Raw genomic sequence first — 22,812 nt, 5'->3', positions numbered from 1 at the left:
TGAAGTAAGTATTGAAGTAGTTTAATCGTTACCAGTTAGCCAAACAATTTCTCCAGTCCGTGAAAAAATAGTAACCAAATCCCAGTGAAGAAAGAGAAGAGAAAGAGAGGATAGCAAGAATAGGCAGTTATGCAAATCTACTATCCACTGTATATTCTAGGGGTAACAAGAGGAGAAAGGGAACTAGAGCAGAGATGCACACATAGAGAATCCACTCTGAGTCAGATTTCTTCCCCCAAATAATTCACAAATTCAGAAAGGCAAAGAAGAAGGAAGTGTATGACAAGATTTAAAAAAAAAAGAGAGAGAGAGAGAGAGACAAGAGAGAGAAAAGGGAGAAGATAAGAAAAAGAGTTTTAATTAAAGAGCAGTGCAAGGAACTTCCCAAATGTGTATCAGTGAATTAAAAAAAAAAAAAAAACACCCTGTTTGGTGGTATGGGGTATCCTGCTATGAGCTGGTCCCCAGGGACTGCTTATGGGGGGGGGGGGAGGATGTATGCTTGAAAATTAAAAGGAAGAAAAAAGTGTTTTTTTTCCCCTACTCTAATTCTTAACCCAAATTAAGTTATAGTCACCTCCTTGGTGTCACCACTATGGCCCCTTATTGGCTGGCCTGCTAAAGGCAGAAAATCCTATTGTTTCTCATTATCAAACTTAAGCAGGAGTTAAAATATTTTCTGGTTCTATCAGTAATATACCTTTTACTCTGATCTGGTAGAATATTTGAAAAAAAATCCTTTAATTATGGCCTACTTATTTGTTCTACATTTTATTGGATTTATCTATATGGAAAGGTGAAAGAGAGAGAGAGAAAAAGAGAGAAAGAGAGAGAGAGAGACTACCAACATTGTTTCACTGCTCATGAAGCCAGGCTGTGGGCTGGAAGCTTGAACATGGGTCTCTGGACACTGTAATGTGTGCAGTCTGCAAGGTGTGTCACAACTGGTCCCCAACATACTTTTTAATAAGTAGTCTAAGAAGTTAGGTACTTTTGGGGCCAGGCAATGGTATACCTTTTTATGTACACACATTACAGTGTACAAGGACCTGGGTTTAAGCCTCTGGTCCCCACCTGCAGGGGGAAAGCTTCACTAATGGTGAACAAGGTTGCAGGTGTCTCTCTGCCTCTTTCTCTCTATATCTTTCTCCCTGTCTCTATTCAATAATAAATAGATAAATAAATAAATAAATAAATAAAAATTAGGTACTTGTTATATCAATGTATCTGCCTGATTACTTTCTCATTGTGTTAATTATCCTCTTGCAACACAATAACAATTATACTGATAACTTATTTGCACAGTTATAGAGATTTTTTGATGAACACATATTATTATTATTATTTCATATGCATAAAGGAAATAAAAAGTAAAAAAATACATGAAGCAGGTAAAATTTGCAAGAAATTTGCTATAATTTTTCAAATATTCAAGGTGTGATCCAGAGTTAGTTTTTTTTATCATATCTGCAATCTTTCTACTATACTCAGGCAAGACTGATGCTCCTAGCAGTTTTCATTACACTGTAAAAATTCATAGATATATTTATCAAAAGTGCCCCTTTTGCCATTCCTCAAACTGAAGCCAAGTTACATTAAAAATAGTATTGCAAGTTAGTGCATTTAACTATATAGAATATGAGAGTCATGAGATGCGACAACATAACTCATAGCTACAGAATTGAGTGAAATGCCACGATTTGGTAAGTTCTCAATCAAGGAGAAAAATCCATCTTGATTTTTCTGAGATATTTTTTATAAACCAAAACTCCTTAATAGAATTTTTTTTTTTTACTTCTGCATCCTTCAGTGTATGGATGAGTGAGTTGGGAAAGGGTGTCCCCATAGTGTAAAATAATTCTACCAACTTATCGACTGAGATTGTGACAGGAGGACATGCATAAGGAACAAGGTATAAAAGGACCACAGTGATGTGCGTAGTACAGGAAGATAGAGTTTTTTGCTTGCTTCTGCACTGTGGTTTTGCACTGAATGCAAAATAACAATATATGGAATCATCGGCACCATTAAACTACAGGAGAAAATATACTGTTAGTCATGAAAAACAAGTTGATTGTGTAAATGTCCGGACATGCAAGCTTCAGCAAAGGCTGCATATCATCATATCATAGCAAGGTTCAATAAAATTGGGCCCACCTGATGGTAATCTCAAGGACATATTAATCTGAGCAGTAGTATGTATGATGTTCCTATCCAGGCCAAAAGAATTAAGATAATATAGAGCTGACAGCAGCTCACAGTAAGAAAATAATGCAAAGCCTTACTGCTTGTACCATCATGATCAATTATCATGAGAATGAGGACAAAGATCTCCATGCAGCTAAGTAAATGTAGAGCAAAAATTTGTGTCAAGCATTTATTGTACAGTACACTTTTTATTAGTGATTTAATAATGATCCATAAGATTGTGGGATAAGATGAGTACATGTCCACACAATCCCCACCACCAGAGTTCCATATCCCATCTTCTCCATTGGAAGCTTCCCTAATTTTTTTAAAAATTTTTATTGATAAAGTGGAATATTATTGACAAGATAATGACAAAATATTGACGAGACTATAGGATAAGAGGGGTACATTTCCACACTATGCCCACCCCTAGAGCTCCATATCCAATCCCCTCTCTTACTGGCTTCCCTGTTCGTTATTCCTCTGGGAATATGGACCCAGGATCCCTCTGGAAGTATGGACCAGGATCTCTATGGGGAGCAGAAGATGGAAGGTCTGACTTCCGTAATTGCTTCTCTGCTGGACATGGACATTGACAGATTTATCCATACCTCCAATAGACCCAGCCTGTTCCTAGTTTTCCCCAGTGGGGTAGGGCTTTGGGGGAGGTGTGGTCCCAGGACTCCACTGATGAAGTTCCCCTGCCCAGGGAAGTCAGATTGGAGTCTTTTTTAAGAGAGAGAAGACACAAGAAATCTTGGGACAATAGAAATTGAAAAGCAGAAATCACTAAAAGTCAACTAAAATAGTAAGAAAGACATGGGGACTGCCAAATGAACTGTGGTGTCTTTTCTCTTTGACATAAAAGAATGAAAAGATTGGCATGAAAATGTGGAATGCAATGTTCCAGCACCACTTATCCCCATGAATATTTTCACCCTGGTAAAGTAGGAATAATTGCAATGTTTACAACTTTGGTTTCTTAGATATATTTTTGCTTAATACAACACAATCTTTTGTTACACATATTTTATTTAAAAGTATGCCTGTGAATCTATATTCACAGACAGAACAAGACGTAGAACTAGTTAGTGAGAGTTTCCCAAATGTACAAAGCTTAGTGTTAAATTATGTTATCCAATATTCTCAATAGTTTCTGCTGCACCCCATGCAAAATAAAAATCCATAGTAGCTAGTTTTTACCCAATAAGAATTTATTGGTGATATCATACAAACTATTGTCTTGACTCTTAATGTCTTAATGTTACATAATAAGTAAGGTAAACAAGTTCATTCAGATATTTGGGAAGAATTTGAGTATATAAAATATCCTATCAGTTCATCATTTATTAAGTAAACAACTGAAGTCTCTAATTTATCTTTTGCTTTCTTCAGTGATTTTAGTATGCCATAACTTTTTTATGGCATTTTTCACCTCTGCATTTCTCAGTGTATAGATAAGTGGGTTGAGAAAGGGTGTTCCAATAGTGTAAAATACTGCCACCATCTTGTCTATAGGGAGAGTAGTTGGTGGACGTGTGTATATGAATATACAAGGACCAAAGAATAAGATGACTACAATGATGTGGGAAGTGCAGGTGGAGAGAGCTTTTCTCCTAGCTTCTGCATTGTGCTTTCTCAGTGAATGCAAAATGACTGTGTAAGAGGTCATTAGAATTACAAAGCCACTAGTACAAAGGGCTCCACTGTTAGACACAAAAAGAAGATTGATCACGTAAGTGTCCATGCATGCAAGTTTCAGCAAAGGCTGCAAATCACAGCAATAATGATCAATTAAATTGGGGCCACAGAAAGGCAATCTCAAAACCAAAATAATCTGGGTTGTGGAATGTATAAAAGACCCTATCCAGGAAAGAATGATCAGAACGTTGCAGACCTGCTGACTCATTATAGTAGGATAACGCAAAGGCTTACAGATGGCCACATAGCGATCAACAGCCATGAGGACTAGGACAAAGATCTCCATGGCACCAAATAAGTGTAATGCAAAGACCTGAGTCATACACTCATTGTAAGATATGACCTTTTTTGTAGCTAGAGCATCCACAAATAATCTTGGAGCAATGGAAGTTGAAAAGCAGGAATCAGCAAGAGACAAATAAAATAAGAAGAAGTACATGGGGCTCCCAAGTGTCTGGCTACACTTTATGGTCACAATAATAAGCAAATTTCCCACTGCAGTCCCCACATAGAAAATGAAGATGATTATAAACACCATTTGCTGTTTCGTGGGATCCTGTGTCAAACCTAGAAGTATGAACTCATTGACACTGTTATTTTGCTTCATTGTTTCAGTTCATCAGAGAAAGATCAGATTAGAAATAGTCAATCTGAAAAATGAAAAAAGGGTGTGTGTGCGTGTTTGGAAATCATATTTTTTTTCTCAGTTGTACCGCTTACCAGTGCATATTCACTCACCTATATTTTTAATAAAATTTAGATTATCATATTTATTTTTACCTGAACACTGATGGATGTAATGAAATATGAAAGTGCTAAAAAGTAAGTCAGTTATCCAAGTCAGTATCAACTTAGTCTTAGAAAAGATGCTCTCTGTGGATAGCCCCTTCATATGAATGTCTTCATTCTCCATCAGAGCCTTTTAGAACATGTCTCATATATCAAGGGAATCGATACATGGTTTGCTAGTCTTCTCATATTTCTGAATTTGGTATTCCAGTTGTAAAATATCTTCCAGTCAATCCTCTGAAGATGCATGAAATTATTGTTGAAACATGTATGTCTAATGAAATCTAGGTACACACCTACACCAACAGGAAAAAGAGAGGGGAAAGAATTTCAACAGTGAACGCTCCAGTCAGTCAGGGAAGTCTATCATAAGACTTACTTTACTAACCTTATTCACTGAGCTTATTTACTTTACTTTCAACATAGGTAATTTTGCAACTGTATCTAATGTAAGTTTAGTAACTCCACCCACAACAACATAATCTCATTGGCAGTATCAAAGATAAGTATTGTCCCCCTTCCATACTTGTAAAAGATAGGACACACATTTAGTGCCTAGAAGAGTGAGATGAGTCAAGAATAGCACCTTAAGCGTCACTAACAAAAATGAAGCAGATATGTATGCAGTGGTTTGTCTTTTTTTTTTTTTTCTAAGTATGTTGGAGTTAGAGTTCAGACCTTTTCATATCAAAGGTAGTATTTTATTAATGGAAAAAATGGCGTAGCAGACTCTCTCACCTAAACTAAGTGTCTTTAGGAGAGTACAAAAATAGCATAAAATGTACAGCCTCAGGGTGTATTCTTGGCCTCAGTCGGAGAATGACTTTCCTTAGAAGTTCTTGCTTGTGATCAAATTTGAAGAGATATTACAATCATATTTTATTAGACTTAAAGTGTAATAACCTCAATATAAAGGTCAGTCTGTAATTCGCAGATTCACAATTATCACTAGCCCATAACAACTAGATTTCAATATAGACAGAAGGGACAATGAAATTCACAGAACAAGATTAAGGTTTATGAGTTTCAAGTAGTCCATATCAAAATTCTAAAGGCAGCTCTGGAACTCAGTGTTATTTACCCACACAAGTCTACACTATGTTTAGCTGAAGTTTCTCACACTATCTGGAAAAATTCTCAGTATGCTCTGTCCAAATCCTTCCAGCAAGCTGGTATGATAACTTGGTCTGGGATGCACTGGATCGACCTTCTTGTGGTGCATCCCGTGAGTACCCATTCATTGGGGAAACTGACGATCCTTCCTAGCCAACTGAATCCACATGGATCCCAGTCACTTTCAAAGCCAGCAACAAGCAGACATCAGGCTCAACCTGACGCTGTTGACTGGCTACGGAAGAAGGGCAAACGCTAGAAGAAGAAGAAGGTTAGGGACTCAGTTTCCTATATTAGAAACTGTCTATTTCACTGTCATCCATTTATAAATTAGAATTATAGACACAATAATGGGAAGCTTTTTTGAATGAACAGGTTGAAGGAAATAATATGTAATGTTCATCACTGAATTCAAGCATCTAGAAAAAAATAGGTGTTTAGAAAATACTATTTGTTGAGTAAACCGAAGAATTGTTAATTTCCTGAGGCAATACGGTATAGTGTTTGAAGTTATTCTTTTGCAAAGACCATTTTTTGATGAAAGGAATTAAAAAGAGAGAAAGAGATCAGAGATCTGTTTGGCTCTGACATAAGAACAAAGGAAAGGAACCCACGTCACCAGGCATGTAAATTCTGCATTTGGCCCTGGCCTATATTCAGTTACTATTGAGAAGGGAAGCATGGATCTTATGGCAAATCATAATACACAGCAAAATCATTATACACATGCTAATGTACTGAAAAACCCAACAGGCTTTATTTTACATATTCATCTCTTATATCTCATCTACCAACAGTCCTTACCTAGAAGTGGTCTTTTCTATCAGGAACTTCTTCTTCTAGCATTTGCATTCTTTCATTTCAAGCTTCTTAGTTGAGATTCTAAAGTGCTTCTAGAAAACTTTCTTTCCTTCCAGAAGGCCCTTTTCATTGTGACATCAATCAGATTCATTTTCTCCTAGTATGAAGTGCAACTATGCTAGGCTCCAATTTAAATGGCATCATATTTAGTAAGAAATTATATTGACATTAGTTTCTTCAGCTGAGCCATTTTCTTCCTAAAATGGTTTGGGCTTCCTTTATACATATGAGCATTTCGAAAGTACTTCTACTTATTCTCTCTGAATATCTTCAGTTATATATAGTCAAACTGACAAAGGGGTATATAATCCCATCTGAACACTACAGTGCAAAATAAAATTGCCTCAGAATCATCACAAATTTTGTGAAATCCCCTCTTGCCTAAGAGTTTGACAAGTGAATGTTTCTCTTTTACTTTCCCTAGAGGAATATTTAAACATGAATGATACAAGCCTGGGGAAAATAGTTCCCTAAAGCATCTGTTTCCTTCTAATTAATAGACATGAGACAAGTAATTAAGGGAGTTCATCTTCAGTTTTACATTTAATTATGAAAAAATGGTGGTCTATTAAATATGTTTATATGAAATTTTATGATGTAAAAATCAAATAAACAATGCTCATATAATAACCAAGTCTTGCTTTCTAATTGTTTTTTCTCAGAACTGGGTGGTAGCACATCTGGTTGTGTGCACATGTCACAACGAGAAAGGATCTGAGTCTCTAGTCCCCACCTACAAGGGGAAAAGAGGTGAAGCAAGGCAGCATGTTTCTCTCTGTTCTGTTTCTCTCTCTCCTTCTCTATCACCTCCCTCCTCTCTTGATTTATGGCTGCCTCTATCCAAAAAATAAAAAAATAAAGGAATAAATGGAAATTTTTTATGAGATTAGATATTTGACTCATAATGTCAAAATTAATTGTGCTATCATGTGAACTATTTTTAAATGTTGTAACTATCAGACATTTTACACTGAAAACCTATATAAGACCACAAATCACAGATATTGAAGTTTGGGGTCTCTCTGCCTCATCAACTGAAATAAATAGCAAATGAAAAAGTTAGCACAAGTGTGTAATATCATCACGAATATTTTTCTGGGCTGGTGCCCCACAAAACACATAAAGAGATTGATAGAGGTATGTAAAGATATACATATTACATAGATACATAAATATACAGATATAGATGATAGATAGATAATAGAGAGAGATTGGTGATAGATGATATGTAGTTTTTAGTCTATTTTTTATTGTGTTGGATCAAGTGGGTCTTCTGTAGACAGCATATGGCTGGGTCCTGTTACTTTTTTATGGAAGAAGAGTTCATACTTCTTGGTTCATATTCCTACTCTGTGCCTTTTGATGGGTGAGTTCAGATAATTAATAAAATTACAGACTTGAGATATTTCAATGTCATTGCCTACTATATTAATTGAATATAAATTTGGGGAATCACACCTACTTCAATAATGGTAGACTTATGATTTAAATACATATATGTTCCACCCATGGAATTGAAAAGATAAAATAACATTTTCATTGGGGTGGGGGTTAATGATTTACAATATAATCTTTGACATATAAGCACAACTTCTTATCTCCCCTTGGTTGGTGTCTAAGAGATCCAACAGGAACCCAACCCCTTCATCCTGTTGCTTTCCCTAGTTTCCCAGAATCCTTTGCTTTGGCGTAATACCCTGTCCAAGTTTTACCTCTTGTTTTGCATTACTGTTCTTTGTTCTCTAGTTCCACCTATAAGTGAGATCATTTGGTATTGGTCTTTCTCTTTTTCTCATCCTGGTTTGTCTTGCTTGCATAATGTCTTCAAGTTCTGATTACAACATTGTAAAGGAGATGACCTCATTATTTTAATAGCTGCATAGTACTCCATTGTACATATGTACCAAATTTCCTTAGAATTCACCTGTAGCTGGCATCTAGGTCACTTCCAAGTTTGAGCTATTACAAATGATGCTGCTATGCATATTGGTGTGAATAGGTCTTTTTGGATAGGTGTCTTTGTTTTCCCTACATAAATCCATAGGAAATGAATTTCTAGGTCATACGGTAAGTCCATTGCTAGAGTTCTGATGAAACTCAGCCAGTTTTCCATAGGGGATGAACCAACTTACATTCTCATGAGCAATGTAGGAAGCTCCTTTCCCACCAGAGTCTGTCCAATAGTTGGTGTTTCTGTCTTTTCTAATGTGTGGCCTTCTCACAGGTGTAAAGGGGTATCTCACTGCTGCTTTTCTTTGCATTTCCCCGGTCATCAGTGACTTTGAGCATTTTGTCATGTTTGTTGACCATTTGGGTCCATTCTTTGAAGAAGATTCTTCTGATATCTTCTCTCCATTCTTTGATGATGTTAGTCTTTTTGTTGTTAAGATTGGTGAATTAAAAACAACATATGTCTTATTTAGAGAAGCAATTGTCAAGAAGTGGGGAGTAGAGGATTCAACCTATTAAAAAGTATTTACTGAGTTCTACAACATGCGAGGACATTTTTATCTATGTTTCTCAACGTTGGGTAAATTTTACGTATGAGGCAAATGATTCCAGATTGTGATTATAATGATTTTACAATAAAATTATATTTTAAGATAAAAAAGGTAACTATACACCCCAACACTTTATCTGCACTATTCCAGTCTTAAGGTCCATGGTTCTTCAACAATTGGTTTGGCTTTGTATGTTAACTCGCTTATCAGTCACCAGGTTCCGGATGCCAGCATGATGCTGACCAGACTTTCCTGGACTGACGACCCCACCAATGTGTCCTGGAGCTCTGATTCCCCAGAGACCCACCCTACTAGGGAAAGAGAGAGGCAGACTGGTAGTATGGACTGACCAGTCAATGCCCATGTTCAGCAGAGAAGCAATTACAGAAGCCAGACCTTCCATCTTCTGAAATCCACAACGACCCTGGGTCCATACTCCCAGAGGGATAGAGAATGGGAAAGCTATCAGGGAAGGGGATGGGATATGGAGATCGGGTGGTGGGAATTGTGTGGAACTGTACCCCTTTTATCCTATGGTTTTGTAAATATCTCTTTTCTTAAATTATAAAAAAGAATTAAAAAAAGGTAACTGAGTGAAAAAACAAACCAATCAATGCAGTTTGTAGTAGCATAGTAACACTAAAGAATCAAAGACACACACAGAAAAAAGTTAAACACAGTAAAGAAATAAGACTATAGAAGAATGCCAAAGAATAGGGCTAAATATAAAAATGTATATTGATATGATTCAATACATAACAATATATAGGTATAGGAAGACAATAAAAATAGTACCAAGGAATTAGATTCTGCAAATGTGGAAATACTAACACAAGGAAAAAATATATATAGATAAATGAAAGAAAATATAATTTAAGCATACTGAAAATATTTATCTCAATAAAATTCTGGCATTCAGATAGGAAAAACTCAGCATGGTTTGGAACTTTTTTGTTTATAAATAGAAGAATAAAAGGAATGATTGAAAAATATTTATATTGAATTTTCTGTGTCTATAAAATAATTCATTTTTAGGACAAACTTGCACTAGTAAGATAGTAAAAACACGTAGGGGAAATCACACTGTTATTATTTGCTCCTAATTCTTTTTTTTTTATTTAAGAAAGGATTAATTAACAAAACCATAGGGTAGGAGGGGTACAACTCCACATACTTCCCACCACCCAATCTCCATATCACGCCCCCTCCCCTGATAGCTTTCCCATTCTCTAGCCCTCTGGGAGCATGGACCCAGGGTCATTGTGGGTTGTAGAAGGTGGAAGGTCTGGCTTCTGTACTTGCTTCCACACTGAACATGGGCGTTGACTGGTCGGTCCATTCTCCCAGTCTGCTTCTCTCTTTCCCTAGTAGGGTGTGTCTCTGGGGAAGCTGCACTCCAGGACACATTGGTGGGGTCATCAGTCCAGGGAAGGCTGGCCGGCATCCTGATGACATCTGGAACCTGGTGACTGAAAAGAGAGTTAACATACAAAGCCAAACAAATTGTTGAGCAATCATGGACCCAAAGCTTGGAATAGTGGAGAGGAAGTGTTAGGGGGATACTCACTGCAAACTCTAGTGTACTTCTGCTTTCAGGTATATATTTTGCAGTAGTTTATGGATACTTATGAACATGTATGCTCTCTCTCACAGAAACTGGTGTATATCTAGGTTTTGGGACTTTGTTAGAAAGTGAACCACCTGAGATGGAATTAGAGTGTACTATGAAAGGAAAGGTCTCACCCGAGTAATGAAGCTGAAGGGTTGTCATTCCACACGTGAAGTCTCTGGACACAGTCTGAAGTGAAGCATGTTGAGGTGGCAATCGTTGCGTTGATTAGGTTGTGATTGGCAGATGCAATATTATTTGATATGGATTGGGAGAGGCATACGGAAAAGTGGGCCCTATCCAAGGGTTCCAGGACTGGGGGAAGTAGAGGCTCTATAGTGGAGATGGGAGGTTCCTGCTGTCTTAGGGTTCAAAAAGACAATCGATAGCTAATGTTATCATCACATTATTTGGTAATTGGGTTAACTTTGAAAAGTCCTTTTGTTGGGGTTTGCTGTACAGTACCCAATATCTTGTATATAGCTGTGCTATTGGTTGCTTCTGATCTACTTGGTCTAGGCTTTTGAGAGAGTCTGCATATCAGTTACACTGCATATACTGAGTAAAGATTCAGTTTGTGTTTTGAAAAACTTCGAGACATACAATTAATTTTCCCCCTCTCGTATTAAATAACTAGTGATTTATATGACTACATTTTACTAGGAGTTTACATAAACACCATTCCCACCACCAAAAGACTGTGACCCATCCCTCCCACCCACTCCCACCCCCCACTGGCCCAGGAATCTGCATGTCTACCCCTCACCACAGAGTTTTTACTTTGGTGCCCTACTTACAATTTGGTCAGGTCCTGCTTTTAGTTTCCCTTTCAGATCTTCTTACTCAACTTCTATTGATGAGTGGGATCATCCCATACTCATCTTTATCTTTCTGACTTAGCTCACTTAACATAATTCCTTCTAGATCTGTCCAAGATGGGTCAGAGAAGGTGGGTTTACTGTTCTTGATAGCTGCATAGTATTCCATTGTGTATATATACCCCAGCTTTCTCAGCCACTCATGTGTTGTTGGGCACCTGGGTTGCTTCCAGGTTTTAACTATTATGAATTGTGCTGCAATGATATGATAGTATACATAGAAAAAACCTAAAGAATCCAGCAGAAAACTACTGGAAGTTATTAGGCAATATAGCAAGGTATCAGGGTACAAAATCAATGTACAAAAATCAGTGGCATTTCTTTATGCAAACACTAAATCTGAAGAAGAAGACATCCAGAAATCACTCCCATTTACTGTTTCAGCAAAACCACTCAAATACCTAGGAATAAAGTTGACCAAAGAAGTGAAAGACTTGTATACTGAAAACTATGAGTCTCTACTCAAGGAAATAGAAACTGATATCAAGAAATGGAAAGATATCCCATGCTCATGGATTGGAAGAATAAATATAATCAAAATGAATATTCTCCCCAGAGCCATATATAAATTTAATGCAATACTCATTGAAGTTCAACCAAGCTTCTTTAAGAGAATAGAACAAACACTATAATCATTTATCTGGAACCTGAAAACACCTAGAATTGCCAAAACTATCTTGAGGAAAAGAAACAGAAATGGAGGCATCACACTCCCAGACCTTAAACTATATTATAAAGCCATCATCATCAAAACAGCATGGTACTGGAACCAAAATAGGCACACAGACCAGTGGAACAGAATTGAAAGCCCACAAATAAATCCCCACACCTATGGACATCTAATCTTTGATAAGGGGGGCCAAAGGATTAAATGGAAGAAGGAGGCTCTCTTCAATAAATCATGCTGGGAAAACTGGATTGTAACATGCAGAAGAATGAAATTGAACCACTTTGTCTCACCAGAAGCAAAAATCAACCTCAAATGTATCAAAGACCTGGATGTCAGACCAGAAACAATCAAATACTTAGAGGAAAACATTGGTAAAACACTTTGCCACATACACCTCAAGGACATCTTTGATGAATCAAACCCAATTGCAAGGAAGACTAAAGCAGAAACAAACCAATGGGACTACATCAAATTGAAAAGCTTCTGCACATCCAAAGAAACTATTAAACAAACAAAGAGACCCCTCACAGAATGAGAGACGATCTTCACATGCCAGACATCAGACAAGAAACTAATCACCAGAATATATAAAGAGCTCAGCAAACTTAGCACCAAAAAAGCAAATGACCCCATCCAAAAATGGGCAGAGGATATGAACAAAACATTCACCTCAGAGGAGATCCAAAAGGCTAACAAACACATGAAGAACTGCTCTAGGTCACTGATTGCCAGAGAAATGCAAATTAAGACAACACTAAGATACCACCTCACTCCTGTAAGAATGGCATACATCAAAAAGGACAGCAGCAACAAATGCTCCTAATTCTAATCACATTTTTTTCCCTTCAACCTCAGTTTGAGTTAAGCCAGAATTGTGGCTTTCTATGAGCTCTACCTACTATGTTCCTGAGTATGATTCCATTAAAGTCAGAAAATAATTAGTTACCTTCAAAATGACTTGTATTCTTATATTTTCAAGACTTTTTTTGCTTTTAAAAATAATTTTTTCTTAAAATACACTGCATAGGTAAAAAAAAAATTCACTTTTAAAAGTAGAATTTACTGAACCATAGAATTAGACCTCAAATTTGTATCTCGGGCACTGATTTCCCTTTGTATTTTCATGACTTTATTGAACTTATTTATATTTCATTATATTTTTATTTATTTATTTATTTATTATTTATTTAAGAAAGAAGACATTAACAAAACCATAGGAACATTTCATTATATTTTTATTCATCATGAACTACTTATACAGGAAGAACTATACAGTTTTATAAAACTAATAAGAAAGCCAGTAGTATTTATGCAGTACAGTAGTACTTAAAAAAGAAGTTTTTTTTTGATAAAGTTATTTTTATTTGAGTCATAACTTCTCCTAAAGCTATAGAAGCCTAAGACAGTGATATGTGTATTGTAAAAAAAAAAAAAAAGCTTCCAAGATTTAAAAGAACATTTGGAAACATGGTGTACTTTTTTCTTATTCTCCAGATATTAAGTAGTCCATTGTTTTTATAGCATTATATTTCCTAGACACGAAAATGTTACTAAGAAGTCTTCCCATCTAAAATAATAAGCAACATAGGAGATTCTATTAATGGATACTTACTAGAATCCAGTCACAGATAAAGAACTAATGCATCTATATCTGTCTAGCATTTTCTGCAAAGTATCTGTTCCCAAATTAGTAATATAATTCTTTTACCTTCCTGACATCATCTGGCAATGACCTAGATCTTTAGAGCATGGTATGGGAATTAAATCAGAATGTTAATATTTTATCGATATATCTCTTTTAAAATATCTCCATTCTGTTAGATTCTCACTTGCATCATATAAATAGCTATAGATTCTCTTTGGAAATTATGTTTAACAACATATATTATAATATTCCATGCTTATATTTTTACTAGAACTAAAGTCTTTGAATACACATATGTGAATGAGGAAAGTAAAACTAAATCCCAGTTTATTAGAATTTTACAAGTGTACAATGTTCCATCCTGGGTTTTATATTCTCATTTTCTCATATTTGTTCTTACTCCAGCCAATGAAGAATTGTATTCATAGCAGTTATATATATATATATATATATATATATATATATATATATATATTTTTTTTTTTTTTTACTTAGTTCAATAAATGTAGTTTCCTGACATCACTGAAAATGTCCTTTTGACATTTTCCTCAGTTTAACCACATTAAGATGAAGGTATATTCATTATTCATTTAAAATAAATTTCCTAGTAAACAATTTTCTAATAGCATTCTTCATCTGGGTATTTCTCAAGGTGTAGATTAAAGGATTTAACATAGGAGTTATCACAATGTAGAACACAGCAACTGCTTTATCCATGGATAAAGTAACTGCAGGTCTCATGTACACAAATATGCAGGGTGCAAAGAATAAGACCACCACGGTGATGTGGGAGATACAGGTGGAGAGGGCTTTGCGTCTCGCCTCTAAGCTTTTGGTTCTTAAGGAACGCAGAATGACCACATAGGAGGCCATCAAGAGGACAAAGTTAAGCACACAGATAAATCCACTGTTGGCAGCAACAAAAAGCCCTAGGGTGCTGGTATCCATGCAGACAAGATTGAGCAAAGGATTCAGATCACACATGAAGTGATCTATGACATTAGGACCACAGAAGGGTAGCCTGAAGATGAAGAAGATCTGGATGATTCCGTGAAGAAAGCCTCCCATCCATGACACTCCCACTAGTAAGCCACACATCTGCCTGTTCATGATCGTCATATAGTGCAAGGGCTTGCAGATGGCCACATAGCGGTCATAGGCCATCACAGTGAGCAGGATGACCTCAGCACCTCCGAAGAAATGTTCCCCTAAGATCTGGATGATGCACTCATTGAAGGGAATGGTCTTCATTTCACGGAATGAGTCTGCAAGCAGTTTAGGAGTGTCAACAGAGGAATAACAGGTATCGATGAAAGACAAATTGGCCAGGAAATAGTACATAGGAATGCCCAATAAGGAGCTTGCAAGGATGGTGACCATGATAAGCAAATTTCCTACTAAAGTAATGAAGTAGATAACAAAAAACACTACAAAAAGGAGTTTCTGTATTTGGGGATTCTCTGTCAGTCCCAACAGCACAAACTCTGTCACGTTGTTCCTATTCACTGTGTATTTCATTTTATGCTTTCTTTTATTGACTGAAAAAATAAAACGTTCCTTAATAATTGAGGTGATAATGAATTTATTAAACTACTCTATTTCAATAAGTATGATATATATATGATATTAATTCATGCCATGTTAATCAGATTTTACTTATGTTTTGAGGAGGAAATGAAAACTGAGTTCTTAGAGTTTAGCTAAGTTGCCAGCTAGTTGAAACTTCTCTTTAGAGACAGAATGATGCTTCAGTTCTCTCAGTCTCTCTCTTCCTTCTTCATTAAATACATAAATAAATCTTTCGTTTAACTTGGAAGTGGGCACATGTGAGTTCTACATTCTACTACTGTGTTTCCTCTGGTCTGCCAGATCTATGAAAACTTTACAAATATTCTATGAAATAGTCTATCTGTTATTAAAAAAGAAGCAGGTTACAAATCTTCTGCAAACACTGTGTATTTGTCTATCTTTCTTTTTTAGTCTTACCTGGTATTGTTTTATATTTTGATGTTGTATGATTACCGATATGTTACTTTGAGCCGTATATTTCTTGTGATTTAAACATTTAATAGTTAAATATTCTCCTCTAAAAGGAATATAGACAGAAGAAAATTTAGCAATCTGCTAGGTAGGAGACCACTTGTTTATCCATAACATCTGTGACTTTGAATGTCTAGTATAGAGTAGATTGCACACAGGGGGAAAGATAAATAAGAAAGTGAAGTAGAATATGAATATAAGGCCTACCAACACATACCTTACAGGAATATTCAGTGTGGTGGTAAGCAAGGTGAACTAATGCAGTTTGAAGAGGTGTGAAGTTGTTCCCCTAAATCATACACTGTCTGTAAGACATTACATAAATTCAGAAGATAAATGCTATCGATAAAGTCAGGATTTTTTTTCTTTTATCAAGGTAATTGAGAAACATGGACTAAATTGACTATATGAGGGAAAGGTAAAAGAAACTTGAGGAATGAGACATTGTGGACTGACTTTAGTAAATATCTCAGTATGGCCTGAATGAAGTGAGTGTGAAAAGAAGCAGTTTTCATAAAAGAAACAAGATACTGATACATAATAGTCGCTACCCATTGGAAATAACCTTTGATAAATAAAAATATTTGTAATTACCTTAGAATCAAGGGTCAGGGGGGTGGTACATCCAGTAGATTGTACACATTACTATACTCAGGGACCAGAGTTCAAGCCCCTGGTCTCTACCTATGTGTGTGGGGCCAGGCTGTTTCACAAGCAGTGTAGCAATGCTGCAGATTTCGTTATCATCCTCTCTTGCTCCCTTTTTTCTATCAATTTTTCTGTATATCCAAAATGAATAAATATTTTAATTACCTTAGAGTTATAGATTATCTCAATGATGCCTGGATGTATTCAGACTGTTCAAACTGACTTCTGTGTTGAGTAGCTTTCTAAGAGAAATATATGTCATAATTGAGAAGAAATTATTCAAAGAGTCCATAACTAAATCCATTCTTATTAACAAACAGGTTTTAATACTTTGCAGGTTTGATATCTTCCATAAAGTTTCAACATACTATAAGGCAGAAAAATTGTAGGAACCACATTTCAATGTGTCATATTACCTGGAATGAATCTTGCTCAGGAGATGTGGTTCACAAAATGCATTTCATCTTCCAGTGAATGAACACTTAAAGAGGTTATCATAAAGGTCAAGAATCTTATTTTATTGATGCACTTTTCTCTCCTAGGAATTAATTATCTACATGAATGGAAAGGATATACACTCATTTTTGAATGAAGGATTGCATTCTCACCTAAAGACTAAATACACAAGAGTGTCTCCGTATGAGTGTGGACTAATAAGAAAACTGAATTTCTTGTGAATTGAAAAGTACAATTATTCCGGTATGGGACCTATTATATAGCTTCTTTGTGGATTCCTATTATAGACGTTCTATTTGCTTATCTATGAACTCTTTTCTGAGTCCAGAACTGATGGTTTGAGAACAACAGCAGGAAAGTGAAATTCATGACAATCATTTAAACACAAAACTTTTAAAAGTATGCTTACCTACTATATAGATTTTGCTCAGACTTATCTGAAGGTTATGCAAGTAGACACTTCAGAATTATTATTATTATTATTTCCTCTGGCATCAGGTTTACTCAGTGCAATACTAAGTTTAATACTAAGATTAAAAATGAGAGGTATAATAACCTTGCATCCAACACCTTTGCAACTTTTATGATTACCAATATGAGGTTTTAAGTGCTTAGACTGAAGATACTTCAAGCTATGGTTTACTCATGAAAAAGTTTGAGACATCCGATCCATTTTTCCCCTTCTCATATTAAATAGTTATTTGTGAGAATTTTAGTTAACCTGGAGGGTATATTGACACCAAAGTTCTCCCCCCACCCCCAGTGAAGCTGAACATCCACCCTCACCCTCCACCCAGTGTTTTTTACTTTGGTACCCTACTCAAACTCAGTCAGATTCTGCTTTGAGTTTCCCTTTCTGTTTTTCTCAACTTCTGTTTATGAGTGGGATCATTCCATACTCATCTTTGTCTTTCTGACTTCTCACTTAACATAATTCATTCTAGCCCAGTCCAAGATGAGTCAGAGAAGATGGGTTCATTGTTCTTAACAGCTGCATAGCAGCCCATTGTGTAAATATACCACAGCTTTCTCAGCCACTCAGCTGTTGTTGGGCACCTGGTTTGCTTCTAGGTTTTAGCTATTATGAATTCTGCTGCTATGAACATAGGTGTACACATATCTTTTAGTTCTCCGGGCAGTGATCATAGTTCTCTGTTACGTTTTCAACATAGCAAAAATAAGTCACAGAACTCTAAGGATGTTGTGTCTCACACAAAAACTATTTGTTTGGCCAGCAAAATAGACCACTTGGAATGTATGTTGCATTGAGTCCAGCCTCCCACTGCACTGCTGCATTGAAGAAAGCTTCTATGCTGTGGTCTCTCTCTCTCTCTCTCTCTCTCTCTCTCTGTGTGTGTGTGTGTGTGTGTGTGTGTGTGTGTGTCTGTCTGTCTGTCTGTCTGTCTGTCTGAAAAAGTTATCCCAGAGTGGTGAAGGCCCAGTGCTAAAAACAACAAAAATGTATATTTCTTACTGTCAGGGTGAAAGCTATGAGTTCTGACAACTACCAGAGATAGTCAAATAGAACTTTATTGAAAAATCAACATTATAAATCCAGTATTTTGGGAGTCAGGCAATAGTGCAGTGGTTAAGTGCACATGGCACAAAGCACAAGGACCGGCGTAAGGATCCCAGTTCAAGCCCCCGGCTCCCCACCTGCAGGGGAGTCACTTCATAGGCGGTGAAGCAGGTCTGCAAGTGTCTATCTTTCTCTCCCCCTCTCTGTCTTACCCTTCTCTCTATTTCTCCCTGTCTTATCTAACAATAACAACAACAATAAAAACAACAAGGGCAACAAAAAGGAAAATAAATAAATATTAAAATAAAAATAATAAATCCAACATTTTTACCTGTGTTTTTGTACTTTTCTCCCCTTTTTCATTAAATTATAATATGCCTAGTATTTCTCATACATGACATGGGGTATGCTCATGGACCATATTTTGTCTATTTGTTTTAATAATTAGAACTGTTTTCTAACTCTTAGAGTTGCAATTTTAATGCAATTAAATGTTAAACTTCTGCTTAGTGAGCCTATTTTAATAAAGTTGAATAAATCCATTGTATGCTCCTTCAATTGCTATTTCATACCTTAATTTTTTACCTTGAAAAAGTTCATAGATGCTGAATTAGTATATAAATTTAAAAAGTGTGAGATTTTGTTCAAGTGCTTTGCATCTCCATATGAGTGACAATTTGTTTCTTGCTTTTGGAGCCTGCTAAAATTTCAGTATAGTTGTGAATGTAGTAGTAAAAGTGGGGGCAGACTGTGGTGCATCTGGTTAAGCACTTACATTACAGTGTGCAATGACCCAGATTCTGGCTCCTGGTCCCCACCTGCAGGTGGAAAGCTTCATGAGTGGGGAAGCAGGGCTCCAGGTGTCTCTCTGCCTCTTTCCCTCTCTACCTCCTCCTCCCCTCTCAATGTCTCTGTCACTATCCAATAATAAATAAATAAAGAGAAAGATCCTTTCTGGCAAAGGTGGTAGAGGAATGGTCATGAAGATAATCATCCCTTCTACTATGGCAAATGAGCTAGGGTAAACTTCTTCAGTTCCCCAGCCTATGCAGGGTTATCCTTCAGGCTAAGAGAATCCACCTACCAGAGGTCGAGAGGCATCTTCACTGACAAAGCACCTTCCTTTCCCAGTTCCATCTTCTCATTTTCCCCAAACACCAATGAACTTGTCAAAATCTAGTCTCATCTGCCCCTCTATTTGCTCTAATCTTTGTCCCCAAAATGCCTTTGCTTATAACCTCTAAAGATTTCCCTCTTTCTTTCTATATCCCCATGCTGCTGTTGCCTCCCTAGATTGAACTGTAAGATGGAGAGATTTATGAAAGCGATTTGTAATGAAAAGGGCTGAGAGAATCTGATTATGGTAGGAGAGTAAACAGGGTAGTCACAGCAAAACTCTGACTTGTGCCCGGAAAATGAGAGGTCCGCTCTTGCATGTATTATACCACAGGACAGGTTCTATCTTTTGGTAAGGGCTCAGTCTATGCCCCCCGCCCACCCCCAATCTCTAGAAGGCTCACCACTGATCACAGGTGAGACTTGGAATCTTAGTTATCAACAACCAGGTGAGAAAGCTTTCCTTCACCCACATGAAATCACCTATAAAAGAGGCTCTCAGTTGTTTTGCATCTTCTCTACAATAGGAGACCTGGGTGCACTGGCCCGGATGAAGCCATGTCCTACACATTCTGTACCCTCCATTGTATCACCAGAACTCAGACTTTGATCCATTCACACACTTATGATCACAATAAGCATCTACTGTTCTGCTGCTGTTGGTCTTGTCCTCATCCACTTATTCAATGACCATATTGAAGCTTAGAGTCAGCATTCTAAAATCAGTACCTAATAGCATCATTCACAAGATAAAGGGGAAATTCAATATTGCCTGTCATGTATAGAGTGTTAATTAAGTTTTAACACACTTGTGAAACCCTTCCTGCTCTTCTCCATTTTGTGGCTCCAGTTCCTGTGCCTTGCTTTTTAAGTCTTTGTTCTATTTTCCTTCAGATATGTTTTCATAGTAACCTGTGCTTTTTCTATGCTTTCATTTATCACAGTCCACTGTTCTTTGCCATTCTGTTTTATTCTGTACTGTTCTAGGAGTCTTCCAATGAATCTTAATCTCTGTGAAGAGAAGACTAAACCATGTGATATGATCTCATCAGCAGAGACTCCAGGTCCCTCAAAGTGACAGCTCTGGCCATCCATCTGGAAAAGAACTAGCCCTGGAGATATCAGTACTGTTTTGGAAAGGCATTGGTTCTGAAATAGAGAGACATATACCTTAGAAAGGTGGTGGTGGGGGAATTACAGTGTCTCCATTCTGTGTTCCTCACTTTTAATATGTAGGTACATTAGTCTCTACTTCTTTTGACATTATTGCTTAATACCAACAAGTTTTATTATTTCATGTTTATTATTTTTTAAGTTTCTTTATTTTACAGTCAACAGTAAAATACAGTAGTTTGTACAAGCATAACATTTGCACATCACAATCCAACCCTCTAAATTTTTTATTAGAAGGTAAAAACATACATGAATAAAAAGGTAAAACTAAATTCAAATTTGTTTTGATTTTTCAAATGAACCAAGTTTAATATTAAGTTAGATATTCTTGATTTTTTGAAGCTATTCTCACTCTTATTGGAAAGGAAATTATTGTTCATAGTTGCAATGTGCTCTGTTTTCATTGTTCCATAATTGTTATTTTTGAAATCATGCAAAAATTCCTTTTGAGATTTTTTTTAATTTGAATAATGTTGAGAGCAAGGTACATCCTTTATTCATTTGAAATAACTTTAATATTAAACAATTTTCCAATAGCATTCTTCATCTGGGCATTTCTCAATGTATAGATTAAAGGATTTAACATAGGAGTTATCATAGTGTAGAAGACAGCCACGGCTTTATCCATGGGTAAAGTAACGGCAGGTCTCATGTACACAAATATGCAAGGCACAAAGAATAGTACCACCACAGTAATGTGGGAAATACAGGTGGAGAGGGCTTTGTGCCTGGCCTCTAAGCTTTTGGTTCTTAAAGAGCATAGAATGACCACATAGGAAACCATCAAGAGGAGGAAGTTTAAGGCACAGAGAAATCCACTGTTGGCAGCAACAAAAAGCCCTAGGGTGTGGGTGTCCATGCAAGCAAGATTGAGCAAAGGATTCAGGTCACACATGAAGTGATCTATGACATTAGGACCACAGAAGGGTAGTCTGAAGATGAAGAAGATCTGGATGATTCCGTGAAGAAAACCTCCCATCCATGACACTCCCACTAGTAAGCCACACATCTGCCTGTTCATGATCGTTGTATAGTGTAAAGGCTTGCAGATGGCCACATAGCGGTCATAGGCCATCACAGTGAGCAGGATGACCTCAGCGCCTCCGAAGAAATGTTCCCCAAAAACTTGTGTCATGCATCCATTGAACAGGATAGTCTTCTTTTCATAGAGTGAATCTACGATCAGTTTAGGAGTATTGACAGAAGAATAGCAGGCATCAATAAAGGAGAGATAGACCAGAAAGAAATACATGGGGGACCCCAATAATGGGCTGGCAATGATGGTGACCACAATGATCAGATTTCCCACCAGAGTGGTGATGTAGATGACAAAGAACACAGCAAATATAACTATCTGCATCTTTGGATTTTCTGTCAGTCCCAGTAAAACAAACTCTGTCACGTTGTTCCTATTCTCCATGTGTTTCTTATTATAGTTAATAGCATTACCTGAAAAAATATCATATTTATTATTAATACAACATAAAAGTTATAGCCTTGTTCACTACAAGGAAGTACTAACTGCTTATATTCCATTGATTCATTATATATATATATATATTCTTTTATTAAGTAAGGGCAATTCAGATTAAAAGTACTTAGAGACTACTTAAATTGTCTCTGGTTTGAAATTGCTCTTAAGCATGTAGGCAGAACACAGTTTTAAGATTTGATATTAGGAGATCACGTGTGCCCATAATGTCTGAGATTCATAAATGCTTAAAATAAAGTAGCAGATTGCACACATAGTGATGTTTAAGTCAAAAAGTGAAGCTGAATATGAATATAAAAGTTTTTATGTCTGTAGTAGAGGAATATTCACACATTAGTGGTGGACAGAGTATGCTGCTGCATATTGAAGAGGTATAAATTGGGGAGCTGAGCGGTAGTGCAGCGGGTTAAG

The 22,812-nt window shown here is 36.6% G+C and overlaps 3 protein-coding genes and 1 pseudogene across 3 annotated transcripts; all 4 read right to left on the bottom strand.

Annotated features, from left to right (window-relative positions):
* Positions 1-1,711: 1,711 nt before the first annotated feature.
* Positions 1,712-3,484, bottom strand: LOC132533694 (olfactory receptor 4C11-like; annotated as a pseudogene).
* Positions 3,485-3,565: 81 nt separating this feature from the next.
* On the bottom strand, positions 3,566-4,498 carry LOC103116539 (olfactory receptor 4C11-like). Its single transcript, XM_007526437.1, has one exon. It carries the CDS (start codon positions 4,496-4,498, stop codon positions 3,566-3,568), a length of 933 nt encoding a protein of 310 aa, XP_007526499.1.
* A 10,041-nt stretch (positions 4,499-14,539) lies between these two features.
* On the bottom strand, positions 14,540-15,475 carry LOC103116538 (olfactory receptor 4C46-like). The gene has a single exon (XM_007526436.1). The coding sequence runs from the start codon at positions 15,473-15,475 to the stop codon at positions 14,540-14,542; it is 936 nt and encodes a 311-aa protein (XP_007526498.1).
* A 5,927-nt stretch (positions 15,476-21,402) lies between these two features.
* LOC103116481 (olfactory receptor 4C46-like) lies at positions 21,403-22,344 on the bottom strand. Its single transcript, XM_007526378.2, has one exon. It carries the CDS (start codon positions 22,327-22,329, stop codon positions 21,403-21,405), a length of 927 nt encoding a protein of 308 aa, XP_007526440.1. The 5' UTR covers positions 22,330-22,344.
* Between the last annotated feature and the right edge of the window lie 468 nt (positions 22,345-22,812).

The sequence above is a fragment of the Erinaceus europaeus genome, chromosome 17, assembly GCF_950295315.1.
Source record: "Erinaceus europaeus chromosome 17, mEriEur2.1, whole genome shotgun sequence".
Taxonomy (NCBI): domain Eukaryota; kingdom Metazoa; phylum Chordata; class Mammalia; order Eulipotyphla; family Erinaceidae; genus Erinaceus; species Erinaceus europaeus.
The sequence above is the reverse complement of the archived record's forward strand: the minus strand, read 5'-3'. Positions and strand labels throughout refer to the sequence as shown.